The sequence below is a fragment of the Amphiura filiformis genome, chromosome 5 (genome assembly GCF_039555335.1).
Source record: "Amphiura filiformis chromosome 5, Afil_fr2py, whole genome shotgun sequence".
Taxonomy (NCBI): Eukaryota; Metazoa; Echinodermata; class Ophiuroidea; order Amphilepidida; family Amphiuridae; genus Amphiura; species Amphiura filiformis.
In genome coordinates, this window is record NC_092632.1 from 3,494,703 (window position 1) to 3,508,246 (window position 13,544).

Genomic DNA, 13,544 nt, shown 5'->3' on the forward strand with positions numbered 1-13,544 from the left:
CTTTACTAATCTGACTCGAGACTTTGGAATGACCTTGAAAAGAATTACCACATTTTTGTGAAGTTTTTTGTGAGCCTGACATTCAAAAAATTTATCATATAATTACTTAACAAATTACTTGACACATTTCTTAACAAACTTGACACGTAAGATTACAAAGGATGACTTGTGCTTTTTTGGCTTTGTGAGGTATTAACCCTCAAAAGAGTGTTACAGAATTATGTTGGAAAGGACAATGTTTAGCAACCCATTTGATAGTTTGTATTATATCACTCATACATAAATTCCCGACAGTTCATTGGTTCATTGCCATTTATCATTTTTACAATCAGCCTCTCTGTGTGATAGTTTTTACAAATCATAGAGCTGCACCGTAGTGCACCTGCACCCGGCTATGCCATTACTCTTAAGACTCGCCGGTTTAGTTGTGGGGTGGACCTTAAATAATAATGGAACAATCCGCTCTTTCTTCTCGTGATTATATTTCACCATCACACTCATAGACTGTTAATATTTGTATACTGTACCTTGTTCACTACTGGCTTTGTAGTACCACCTTTTACACTTGTATTATCCAGGGTGGATGTTGATGGAAGGTTTACCATGGCAACGGATGAATCATCCTGGTTAGTTGCACTAGCATTCCTTGTTTCATCCCCTTGCAGTATTACCCCCATCTCATCTCTTTCTGATACACCCAACAGTTTCAGCCTTTCACCTTCAACAATTCTTATCTCATCAGTATCATCAGATAAACTGTCTTCCACTTTGCCATACTTTGACAACATATGTTCCACATCTGAAAGAAGTGCATCAACCTGTTGTGTTTCTTTCCCCTTGGCAACATCACTTTGTTTATCATCAACATCATGTCCTTTAGATGTTACTTTGACTGTACTCTGCAAAGCATCACTGGGTCTCATCAGTGTGTCATTATGGCTGTCACACACGTCATGTTTTGTGAGCAAATTTGTTCCAGTTTCATCTTTTGCGACCGTACTAACAGAACCTGTATTCACTGAACACTTAGTACTTTTCTCTTTAAGATCCAATTCAAACCTCTTCATTGCTTCTTTCTGTTCGACATTGGCAAACTTATCCTTTGCATTCCAAAATCTTGTCTTCAGTTTGTACAGATACTTTTCTTCTTCTGACATGTCCTTCATGGCTGAACAACATCGATTACAAAGAGGTAACTTCTCTCTAATCATGCTAATTGGGATAGCTATATTCAGTTGCTCTTTGAAGAGTCTCACATTCTTGGTACATGCTAGTGGTTCATGGAATCTTGTTTTCCTCGCACAACAGCAACAAACAACCTTGCTCTTCTGCTGCTAAATTGAAACATATCAAAATTTATAAAAAGAAAAATCTTTAGTATGTACGGTATACACATAGAGGCATGGATTATCAATTGTCTGTCTAACTTTGTGCTCAAAATACTCAAATTTCACAGAACAGCCTCTGAGAAAAATATTTGTCACTAGTCAAAAGTACACACAAGGGCTATTTTCCAAGATTCTATTCAAAATCGCCCTCATAATCAAAACAGTTTGCCTTTCAAGTACCAAAAGAAGCATTCAAGGTGCAGGGCACATGCTGAAATTCTGGATGAACCTGCACATTAGCAAAGATTGGACCAGTTGCAATACAATGAAGATCATAATCACCAGCATTTCTACTTCGTCAGATAATTAATAGTTATATCCAAAATATTTTGGCTATAATGCTTTGTGTATGACCATTCAGTCCTCAAAATGTAGGGAGGTCACCAAGATCATGACCTCTGTTATAATTATAATGAAAGACAAAGATAAAAAGACTAAATCACGTCTGACATCAGGGCAAAGGCGCGCCATGATTGGTTGCCGACCTGCGCAGTACAGCATTTTCTATCTAGTTGTAAGAATATCAGACGTGAACGACTAACTACTCTTTTTTATCTCTGTCTTTCATTATAGACCTGGCCTTGGTGCCCATCAAAATGAATTAGTAAATTAAGAAGGGCGGAAAAATTTGATAAAGTATAAAAAGTTTTGAAACAAATGGTACTATACATCAGAATGTTTAGTTTTTAGGGCCTGAAATCCTTTCTTTTTTTTTTTTTTTTTCTTTACTTTTTCAAACCACCGAAAAAAAATTGGGTCAAGGGGAGTGGGTGGCAAAATTGAATTTTTTCAATTGAATTTTTTTCAGGCCCCCCGGGGTTGGAGCGGCCACGGTACGCCACTGGGCCTGGTGACAATTTGATAATAATGAGTATTAAGTGATGCTTTAATTGACACTGGACACCCCTGGACAAGTGTTGTGACTTGCCCAGCACATTTCAAATTGCCAACATGAACAAGAAAGTGCCAAATTATAGCTGCTATTAGTGAAACTTGATGAGGGATTGGGTACAATGACAACAGTAAACCTATACCAGCATGGATTATACTAGCCCCTCCCCTGAGTTTGTTTGATGGGGGAAGGCAAATGATGGGGAAAGCAAATGAAGTCGCTCAAAGAAGTTGAGGTTGTGGTTTGTATTAAATTGGGTTTCTTGCAGATTTATATGGGCTGATAAGATTTATTTGTCCATGGCTAACAAATAAAAGACATCACAACTCATCCTGCAACAGACACAGATTGAGCAGCAATTACTTTTCATGTGCATTTAATTAACCAAACATTTTACCCTTATTAAGGAGGCTGTGTACTCTCAGACATGCATGTAGTAAAAGTGCCATAACTTTGCAATTATTCATGCAAAACATTTATAAAGGCAAGACATCAATGAATCTCAATATAAATACAAATTTGGTGTAAAAACAATTATGAAGAAAAAAAAAGTGAATTTTAGCAATTTTGTTCGGTACATCATAACAAAAAATCACTCTTTCAAAAAATTTTTGTTTTGTTTTTTTCTTAGTCTTGAGGCACCATTCCAAAAACGTTTTTTTTTTTTTTTTTTTTATTTTGGCCTTATTTTTTGAGATTTTTTCCATTTAAGGCATCAAAATGAACTTTTTAAAATTCACAAACGACTATTTGCACAAAATGATGCCTAAAATCGGAAATAGACCAAAATATAAAAAAATGAGAAAAGAGTTTCTTAAGTAGATCATGCTTTTTATGATGAGCATAATTGCTTACCTATAGATGCTGTATTTATTGAGTTATCATGTACCTAAATCGTCATTTACCGAGAAAATGAACATTGAAATAAAGGCTGTTGAAGTTTAAAGTGGTCACATTTTGCACTTTGATCGAAGCTCACAGGAGAATGTGCCATTTCTTGTTTTTCTTCCTTACATTACGTGAACATCGGGTAAATCCACAGCCCCTTGAAAAGTTGTGGCAAAATCTATTCATATCTTGATGTTTAAATCGGGGAAAGAACTTGAAAAAGTCACATTTTATCAGCTAAAACAGAGCCATTTGACCGCTAGGTTTTTGTGCGTTAACAAATTGCGCGACTACAAAATGCGATGCATTGTTGCGCGCATGTACACCGATGGTACAACAAAGATTTTCTTTCCTTTTAAATTGCGGAAAGGAGTGAAATAGAGCAGTTAGAGTTAATAAATCTGGATTTTCTTTCATAACGAAGTAAATACATTTCAAAAAAGCTCAATTTTGTGAAAGAAACAATGTCTAGAGTACACAGCCACGTTAACAGATACAGCTGAATTTGCCAATTTGAACTGGACAGATTTATGATCAGCTCCAATTAATGCTTGATTCTGGATTAAATATAGGATGCCTTCGACGGATCAGAGCAAGGAAGTTGTGAATAATATTCATGATGAAATTTGAGTTTTTGGTGAATTATGAAAATATAGGTAAATGTACACACTTTAAGCTATTTTATAAGTCTTAAAGCAATTATTTATATCGCAATTAAATAATTATAAAAATAAAATAAATAAAAGTAAAATAAATAAAAACCACTTGGTATCACTTGATACGACATACCATTATCATCTTGTTTTGTTTCTCTGGTTCATCACTAGTACCCAATCTAGCACGCTTGACTCCATGTACGTCTTCACAATCAATATGCCTTTTTATGCTTGCAGGTTGACCACTTGTTTTGTTCTTTTTCTTCACTTTTGTAATTCGCCCTTTTCCTGTCTTGTACATGTAAGAAGGCACGTAATCAGGGTCTTCAAGTAAGGATGTTTTCTTCTTTTTACCTATTTTCTTCTAAATGAAAGAAAGATGAAACAAAGAATATATTAAATAAGAAAACTAATAAGGGCTATGTATATATTTAAAGAAATATATTTTACACAACAAGTTTATTACATTTATATATAACATTACAGAGCAAAAGGTCACCAAAATAACAACAACAACAAATAAATAAACTAAGGTCTATAATACAATTTAGACAACACATATAATATCGCCTTATTTCACATGCTAGTAAAGTCCTCCTCCATATCATTGAGAATTAGAAGGGGAAGAGGGACAAGAAACCAAATTGGCAATTTGAGGAATTCAATTGAGAAAAATAGGGAATTCCAACAACCTTTGCTTCATAGTGAGGTTTCGTACAAAACGTTTTATACACTCTAAATTACAAGGATTTAAAAATAAATCCTTAAGGTTAAATACCACTAATAGGCCTGGGCGATACATTGAAATATGATGAGGAACTATTTGTTTTCATGGCATTCAAAAGACTGCATTAAAATCGCTGAAATTGATCAAGTTATATAGCCAAAAAGTACTTTTTAGAGTTTGATGCTTCAAAATGGTACATTTCTCTCATTATATGACATTTTTGATGTAATAGTATCAAAATTCATACGCACGGCTTCGGTTTTTAGTAAATAGTCGCCCTATCATATTGTAACTTTCAGCTTCGAGGGCGCACTGTCATTTTAAGGTGTTTACGGTTCAGTGCGTTAAAACAAGAAAAGTCTCAGGTCAACCTATGTTGAATTTTTGATCATTTGCCATCTAAATCATATAGTTTCACCTGATATTGGTGGCATTGAACTGTGAGAGTTCTGAATATGAGAAAATTCCACCCGAAATTAGGCATTTTCCCATTGAAACACGTGTAATACATAATTAGTGGTATTTAACCTTAAGACTGTAGTTAGGGACCAATCAATTTTAGATTTAAAATTAGGCCTAATCTTAAAGATTTAATTTTAAATCTTAAAGATTTAATTTTAAATCTAGCACATGATTGGTCCCTAATCACAGTCCCTCGGGATTTATTTTAAATCCTTGAAATTTAGAGTGTAACGTTTTCATGACCTTTATAATAACCCGACATTTAATGTTATTAAAATGTTTTTACCAAAATCAAAACCCAAAAGGTATTTTATTTATTTATTCGTTATTTATTCAGGAAATTCCATCAATACAAATGTACTGGTCTCCCTGGAAGACCTGATTAAAATTATATAAATACATAATACATGAACATGATAATAACAAAATAAGAAATATATATATTATACAAAATGAAAGAACCAAACATGCATGATACAAAGCAAAATGCAGCAATGTTGTGCTCAAAATATAAATACAAAACTTACAGCAGACCAATTGCATTTTTGAATCCACCCAAACTCATTGAATTAAAATTGATACGAAGATTTGGAGGAAGATTGTTCCAAGCAACTGAAGATCTGTAAAGGAAAGTTTTCTTTCCAGAAGAGGTTTTCCATATTGGAACAACCAAACTGTTTTGAGACTGACCCTTGTACATTTGGAATGTGTAGAATGAGTGAAAGTAAAATGAGATGAAAGATAATTAGGAGCAATTTGTGTGAGACATTTAAAAGTTAAAATAAGTAATTGATGCTCCCATCTACAGCCAAGTTTAACCCAGTCTAGGTCCCTCATCATATTGTCCACTGAAGTTCTAATGTCTGCAGAGAGCAAAACTCGGGCTAGCCTATTATGCAAAATTTGGAGCTCATTTTTGTGACAGGCACTGAAATTGGACCAAACAGAACTGCAGTAGTCAAAATGAGGAAAGACAAGGGCTTATGAAAGCATTTTGACAGTTTTCCATGGAAGGTATTGCTTTACTCTACTTAATAACTCCTATACGCTTGGATATGTTAGAAGATAAATAATTTACATGTTCATTCCATGATAGATGTGAATCAAAGGTAACTCCTAAATATTTAAACTTTTCCACTCTTTCAATTTGTTCATTTCCATAGACAAGAGAAACATTGTTAAACTTATGAAGAGCTTGTCTTGTTCCAAATAACATCAGTTTAGTTTTCTTTATGTTAAGAGTTAAATTGTTGGCCTGGAACCAATCAGCAATATTATTCAGGTTAGCATTAAGATCATTTTGCAGAATATTGGGATCAGATGAACTAAGTAAAAGAGTTGTATCATCAGCATACATTACACACTTACAGTTAGAATTTACAGACTCAGGCAGAGAGTTAACAAATACAATGAATAATAACGGTCCCAAGATTGAACCTTGAGGAACACCGATACCAATTTCCTTAAAATCTGAAAGGGTAGAGTTTATATTTACTGCCTGAGATCTACCACTAAGATACTGAGTGAAACCAATTAATTGCATTTCCTTTAATACCATATGATTTAAGTTTAGAAATAAGAAGGTCATGGTTCACCGTGTCAAATGCCTTCTTTAAATCTAAGAAAATTGAACCTGTAACTTTACCATTGTTTATATTATTGAGAATATGATCTGTTACATCTAAAAGAGCAGTATTAGTACTGTGATTCTTCCTAAAACCTGATTGACATGGATTCAAAATATTATTACATGTGAGATAATTATACAATTGATCATGTACAGCACGCTCCAAAATCTTTGAAATACAGGGAAGAACTGAAATGGGCCTAAAGTTGCTTGACATCATTTTTATCACCACTCTTGAATATAGGAGTAACCTTTGCTTTCTTCCATTCACTTGGGAAGGTAGATGTGAACATGGAAAGGTTACAAATATATGCAAGGGGGTGACAAATTACTGGTGCAGCTATCTTCAAGAGTTTAATACTGAAGTTATCAATACCTGAAGACTTATTGTTTGCAAAGTTACAAATTTGATCAAAGATGAAATCTGGAGTTATGATATCAAATTGAAAATCTTCATACATGTAATCCCCAGTATTAGACAAAACATTATTACAATCATCATTATTAAACTTATCAGCTAACGTATTACCAATAGAAGTAAAATAACTATTAAACTGATTGGCTGTTTCAGCATCATTACAAGTAAAACCATCCTTAGTCTGAACATTAGTAGCAGAAGACTTATTTTTAGGAATCAATTTCCTTATAGTACCCCATAATTTCTTTGAATCATTAATATTATTATTGATAGCATCATTGCAATAGTTCTTCTTTAATGTTTTATTAAGTTTATTTACATCATTTCTTAATTTTCTAGCCATTGCCCAATCATGAGGATTATTGGATTTATGTGCTTTTGAATAGTAATGGTCCCTATCTTTAGAAAGCTTTATATATTCACTTGTAATCCACTCAGGAAGTGATCCCTTTATCCTTTTTTCTTTCACAGGACAATGCAAATTGCAAATTTGGTCAAACATGTCTTGAAAACTTTTATAGGCATTGTCCACATCATTACACATAAGTATCTTATCCCAATTAGTTTTCTTAACTGTGTCAATAAATTTGTGCTCATTGAAGTTTTTAAAACATCTAGATTTTATGATCTTAGGAGGTACCTTTACTTTTTTATTTTTACGAATTAAGTATGTAAGAGAGTGATCAGAAAGTCCTAGGCTGTGAACACCAGATGAATATACCTTATCAGGTTTTGATACAAAAATTAAGTCTAGTTTAGATTTAGTTGTCTCAGTTATTCTAGTATAATCATTGATAAGCTGAAGCATATTACAATGTGAAGAAAGATTATTAATTTTACGTGAGTTAATTTTCTTACTTATGTCTAAATTAAAATCTCCTACTACAACAACATCGTCATAAAGGGAGGTATTATTTTGAAAGATTGAATCCAACTTGTCCAAGTATTCAGCTTTAGAATCAGGTGGCCTATAAACAGTACCCAGAAGGATAGGCTTGGTATGAGGCAAATTTAGCTCTATCCATAAAGCTTCAACATCATATGAACAATTATGCAAATTGGAATTTTCTTTAAAAAAATAATACCATCTTTAACATAACATAACATACCACCATGTTGCATATGGGTTCTATCAAGCCTACTTATGTTATAACCATCAATTTGTATCTCATTATCACTAATATTTTTATCCAACCAAGTTTCAGTGAGACATAACACATCAAAATTGTTGTCATTAAGTAAAATTCTTATATGATCTACTTTGTAGCGAAGACTTTGAATATTAACATGTCCTATTTTAAAACCTTTTGATAAAGAACAATTAAAATCAATAAATCTATCCTTGAAGGGAAGCTCATCATTGGCTATTCTGAAAAAACAATTGTCACAAAGCCAGTTACATGTGTAATCAGAATTGTTTTCAATACATTTCACATGAAAGTGAAGATCACAGTTTTTACATACTTTATAATCACAGGTCTTAATTTTACAAACACATTTACCACACACATTCAAATTCTGTGAATTCCTCATAAAATATTCACCAAAAGGAATTTGATTATTGCAATTTTTAAAGAAGCAGCAAGCACAGACCCAGTTATTACATGAATCTACCTGGGAACTATCAATACAATGAATGTGAAAGTCAAGTGTGCAATTACTACATGTTACAAAATTAATCTTCTTTTTCTTAACAATTTTACTATGACATGTTCCACAAGATGACTTATTACCTGTACATGCAGACCCATACATGTATTGATTGGGTTTAATTTTTCCAAACCCACTTGAGTTCAAGTCTCTATTATTATCATCAAAACTTGTTGAAACATTATCAATATTACATTCACTTTGCATATATATTATACAATCAGGATTCAATGTATGCTCAACATTGAATATATTATCAGAAACTTTACCTTTTGCAGTATCCTTTGTTTTGTACATGGAATTAATATTATTTACTTCACAGTCTGATTTCTGTTGACATGAAAATCCCTAATAAACTGTATATAGTTCTGTGCAAGAATAGTCAATCCTTGTTTCCTAAGATGGAGCTTGTCATCGGCTAAGTCTTTGAGTGAAATGTTATTATTATCAATATATGTCCATCCATTGCTATGGCATAGAATTGCCAGTCTCTTGTTGAAGTCGGTAATCCATACATTTCGAGAGCGAAGTTCTTGACGAGTAAGAGATGAGATTGCAACATGAATTCCCACAGGAATATTGCACACAATGTCACACAGTAGATGTATACACTCAGAAGGTGTACGAGAGTTTACGTTATTAGTCCCACAGTGAATAATGATAGAAGAAGGCTTGTATTCCTCGATGAATGTTGGAAGTAATTTAGACCAGATAGTGAGGTAGTCCCTGGAATGCACCTGTTGATGACTTTGAATCTTCGAGACATCCTGCGACCAGAAAGATCCTTGGGAATCGAATCCCCAACAATCAGAATTGTTCTCTTCTGGGGTGACTGAGGGGGAGCAGGAGCCGAGGCTGTCGGAGGGGGTGAAGGTGTTGCAGATGATGGAGGTGGTGATGATGGTGGTTTAGCTTTCACTGTTTTGGTCGCTGTAGGTTTCTTGGGTTTCTTCTGATCTTTTCTAATCCATGGAAGGGGCAGAGGGGGAAGATCAGATTCAACACAATCTGCTAAGGACACATCTTCAACTTCAAGAACACTAAATGGGTTGCTGGTAGGTATGGTTGGAATATCAAAAGTTGTCACATTAAGTTGTACATGAGTTGGTTCAGGAATATCTATCATAATATGTTGAGTGGTAGGGGTTGATGTTGCAGGAGTTGAAATGGTTTCACAAATTGGAGATGAGGCATGACTAGTCTGAGTTCCTGTTGTATTGAGTTCACACTGATGAGTAGTCTGAGTTGATGTTGTCATGGTAACAAGCTGCTGATCAGTTTGGGTGCCAACTGACTTACATATCTGCTGATATCTAACAGGTGTGGAAGTAACAGGTACACCTGCTGCGAATGAAATTTCATCATCAGAGTCACAAGTTGCAGAGACATTTGATACATTGCTGGTGTGAGTGTCCAGTAAGTTACTAATGTGGCTTTGAAGAACAGAGGATACCCATGTAGAATGCTGGATTCCTTGCACAGACAACCTGTCTAAAATGGTAACCTGTTTAAAATGTTTTAACCTGTTTAAAATGTTTTAAAAACGTTTTGTGTTTGCTGGGTAGTCCTACTAATTAATAAATAGTTTCAAATAATAGTTTCGACAATTCTTTGATGCGTGCAGGACTTACGTCATTTGGTAGGCCTATAATTATAGTAGGCCTATGCCTAATATGACTCATAGGTATTAACCCGAATATTTATATTAAACATGTTGCAGGAAAACGATCACCAAATTATGATATCATGCAGGCCTAAAATATTCGCATATTTTTTATGTTAAGTATTTCTCATACTGACTGGCATAGAGTCCAAAAACAAACAAAAATCCGTTCCCTGTCATTCTGATCGTGGCCGCCTCGTCCAATGAACGAGATTGAAGCGAAGTCTAATTAAAATACCAGTAACTTGTGGTTTTACACAAGTGGGCATAATACGCGATTCTGGAAACATTGCCCCGCTATTTCTGATTATTTATATTATTATTGATTATTAATATCATGTTGATGATGATTAGGCCACATAAAATTATAAATTCGTTTCACGTCCCCACGTTTTTGAAAATTAAGGGAGTGGGTTTTTGTTGTTGCCAATTGGCATTGATATGAAACATTTAAGTAAAGATTGACATTGTTATTTCCTGAGTATCAAAGTATTAAAGTTGTAATTTAATTATGAAAAATAAAAAATATGTTTTTTTAATGAACTAATCCCAGAAAGTGAGGAGAGTTGAGGACATGCAAGTATGGAATTAAATTTTTGTATATGGCTAAGCAGTATAATAATAATGATAATAATAATTTTGGTGGACCCTCAAGTACCCTAGTTCCCCAAGTACTCTAGGATCCCAAAATTTTTCGGGTAAAATTCATAATTTTCCTTTAAAATTCACAATTTTCAGTAAAATCATTATTTTCAGGTAAAATTTATGATTTTCAAGTAAAATTCATAATTTTCAGGTAGAATTAATGATTTTCAGGTAAAATTCATAATAATATTTTTAGATAAAATTCATCATTTTCAGGTAAAATTCACGATTTTCAGGTAAAATTCATAACTTTCAGGTAAAATTCATAACTTCCAGGTTATGAATTTTTGGGGAAAATTAGGCCTATTAATTTTCAGGTAATTTTAATTAATCATTTTGATGGACCCCAAGTACCCTAGTGACCCAAGTACTCTAGGATCCCCAAAATTTGCAGGTAAAATTCATAATTTTCATTTAAAATTCAAAATTTTCATTTAACTTCAAAATTTTCAGCAAAATTCACAATTTTCAGGTAAAATTCATAATTTTCAAGTCAAATTCATAATTTTCAGTTAAAATGATATATTTTCACGTAAAATTATGCATTTTTGGGAAAAATTATGAATTTTCCAGTAAATTCAAATTCAAAGGGGATGGAGCACTCATTAACAATCCTTGTCATTTCATGGCAAATTTCAAATGCAAACTCTGCCATTAGCAGTTGTGGGAGCCGAAGGGGGTACCCAATATGCTTTTTTGCCAAAATTGCCTGAACAATAATAGTACCAAGGAGGAAGGTACCATTGCAAGGACTAGGTTAGGGGTATTTATAAAAATGGTACTATGGTACTATTTCGGACCCCGAGTTATCAGACCCTGAGATAGTTTTTTTCTTCCATGTCACTTTAGGGGCTCCGTAAATCTCTAATCCAAAGACCTAATTTTAAACATTTTTCTCTCATCAAATGCCCGTAAGTTTAAGCCTGTCACCTATACTGCCCTACCACGACAAAAGGAACCAAGTGACATTTTGGCATTTTGAGTTATAAAGGAAATTGTGTTTTAAGATAAGCCTTAAAATATGTTAAGGGGTGCTCATGTGTTGTTTAGTGCTTTAAATAGGCAAAAGCTTTACCTTTAAGACCCATATATAAATTTTTGAACAATTCCATTTTTTGCGGCAAAAATGTCAGTTGGTTCTTTTTGTCACGGTTTTTAGCATATTCATTGACTACAGAACTTTGACAAAAGGAACTAAGTGCACAATAAGGTTTGTTTCTTATAACTTATAAGTGCTTCCCTGCCATGGTAGCCTATGGGATAAAATTCCAATTAATGAATGATAAACAAAGCGGTGTGTATTGGCTTATCAATATTTAAAAGTAAGATCATCTGTAATAACCATTCCATTGAAATGCAACACAAAATTAAAGCTCAATTAACTACAGCAACATGTTATTTACTATTATTTATTGCACTAACTGACATTCAAAATGAAAAGTAATATTTCAGTCAATTGTCAATATTATTATGATTATCATATAATATCATTAAAATTATTCCCTATTCATACATACTTTCAATTTACAATGTTAAAACATTTCAAATTTATTGGAATAAATAAACATATCACCATAAAAACATACTGATATATATGGCACTTGAGTAACTTGGAATGTATTTACAAAGACAAACAGCTCTGGACTGAGGATTTGATATATCTTCCATATGGAACTATATTCTTTTATTTGCCTGTCATCTGAAAACCCCACATAAACCAAGGCCATGAAACTAATAGCTATTAAAAAGACAAACAGGAACTGAGGAAAGTGCATGTTAAACTTACATTGTCAATGTCTTGATCTTCAGCCGGAGTCTGATGGTAAAATAAATAAAGAGGATTGGTAAAGATGCATAGATAAATAAATAATATGATATTTTTTTACTTTCAGTTGGCTCAATCGGTAAGGCGTTACTAGACTATGTGGTGAGTGTGTTATAGAGGGTGTGAGTTTGAGCCTCTGCAATGTCTATTTCTATACTCATGGAGAATTGAGTGGGTACAGGGTATTGGTCTGACACACCGCTAGCTACCAATAATTCTCAGAGAGGCAGATAGATTGAAGTAATACCACTTCACATTATCTGCATGTAAACACAAGCACCGAGTGAAAATTAATCATATTATGTTTAAATAGTACGGCACTAGCCCAGGAGTGCCAGTCCGAATTTGTGAACCACTGCGCTAGTCTGAATCTGTGGACCGCTGCGCTAGTTCGATTCTGTGAAACACTGTGCTAGTCCAAATATTGATTCGGACCAGCGCAGAGTTTTTCAAATTCGGACTAGCACAGTGGTTTTCAGATTCAGACTAGCTGCGTGTCGGACTGTTGCAGTGGTTTTCATTTTCGGACTAGCGCATGCTTTTTTTCGGACTAGGGCAGTGTTTTTCATTTTCAGACTGACGCACCCCTAAGTATAGGGGACTTTGTGGAGTCGGACTAGCGGCGTGTCAGACTGAGTAGTGCACCCCAAATTGAGTAAGCTTGAAATTCCCCTGAACGAGAAGTTACTGCAAATTGTCACAG

General features: G+C 33.9%; 1 protein-coding gene across 1 annotated transcript in view; it reads right to left on the reverse strand.

Annotated features, from left to right (window-relative positions):
* Nucleotides 1-13,544, reverse strand: part of LOC140151740 (uncharacterized) — a 31,729-nt gene that overhangs the window by 2,512 nt on the left and 15,673 nt on the right. The window contains exons 6-8 of the mRNA XM_072174077.1: nt 12,803-12,832; nt 3,958-4,188; nt 528-1,334 (exon numbers count right to left, since the gene is read on the reverse strand). Of these exons, the coding sequence (XP_072030178.1) occupies nt 528-1,334; nt 3,958-4,188; nt 12,803-12,832 (1,068 nt within the window). The remainder of the gene's footprint in view (nt 1-527; nt 1,335-3,957; nt 4,189-12,802; nt 12,833-13,544) is intronic.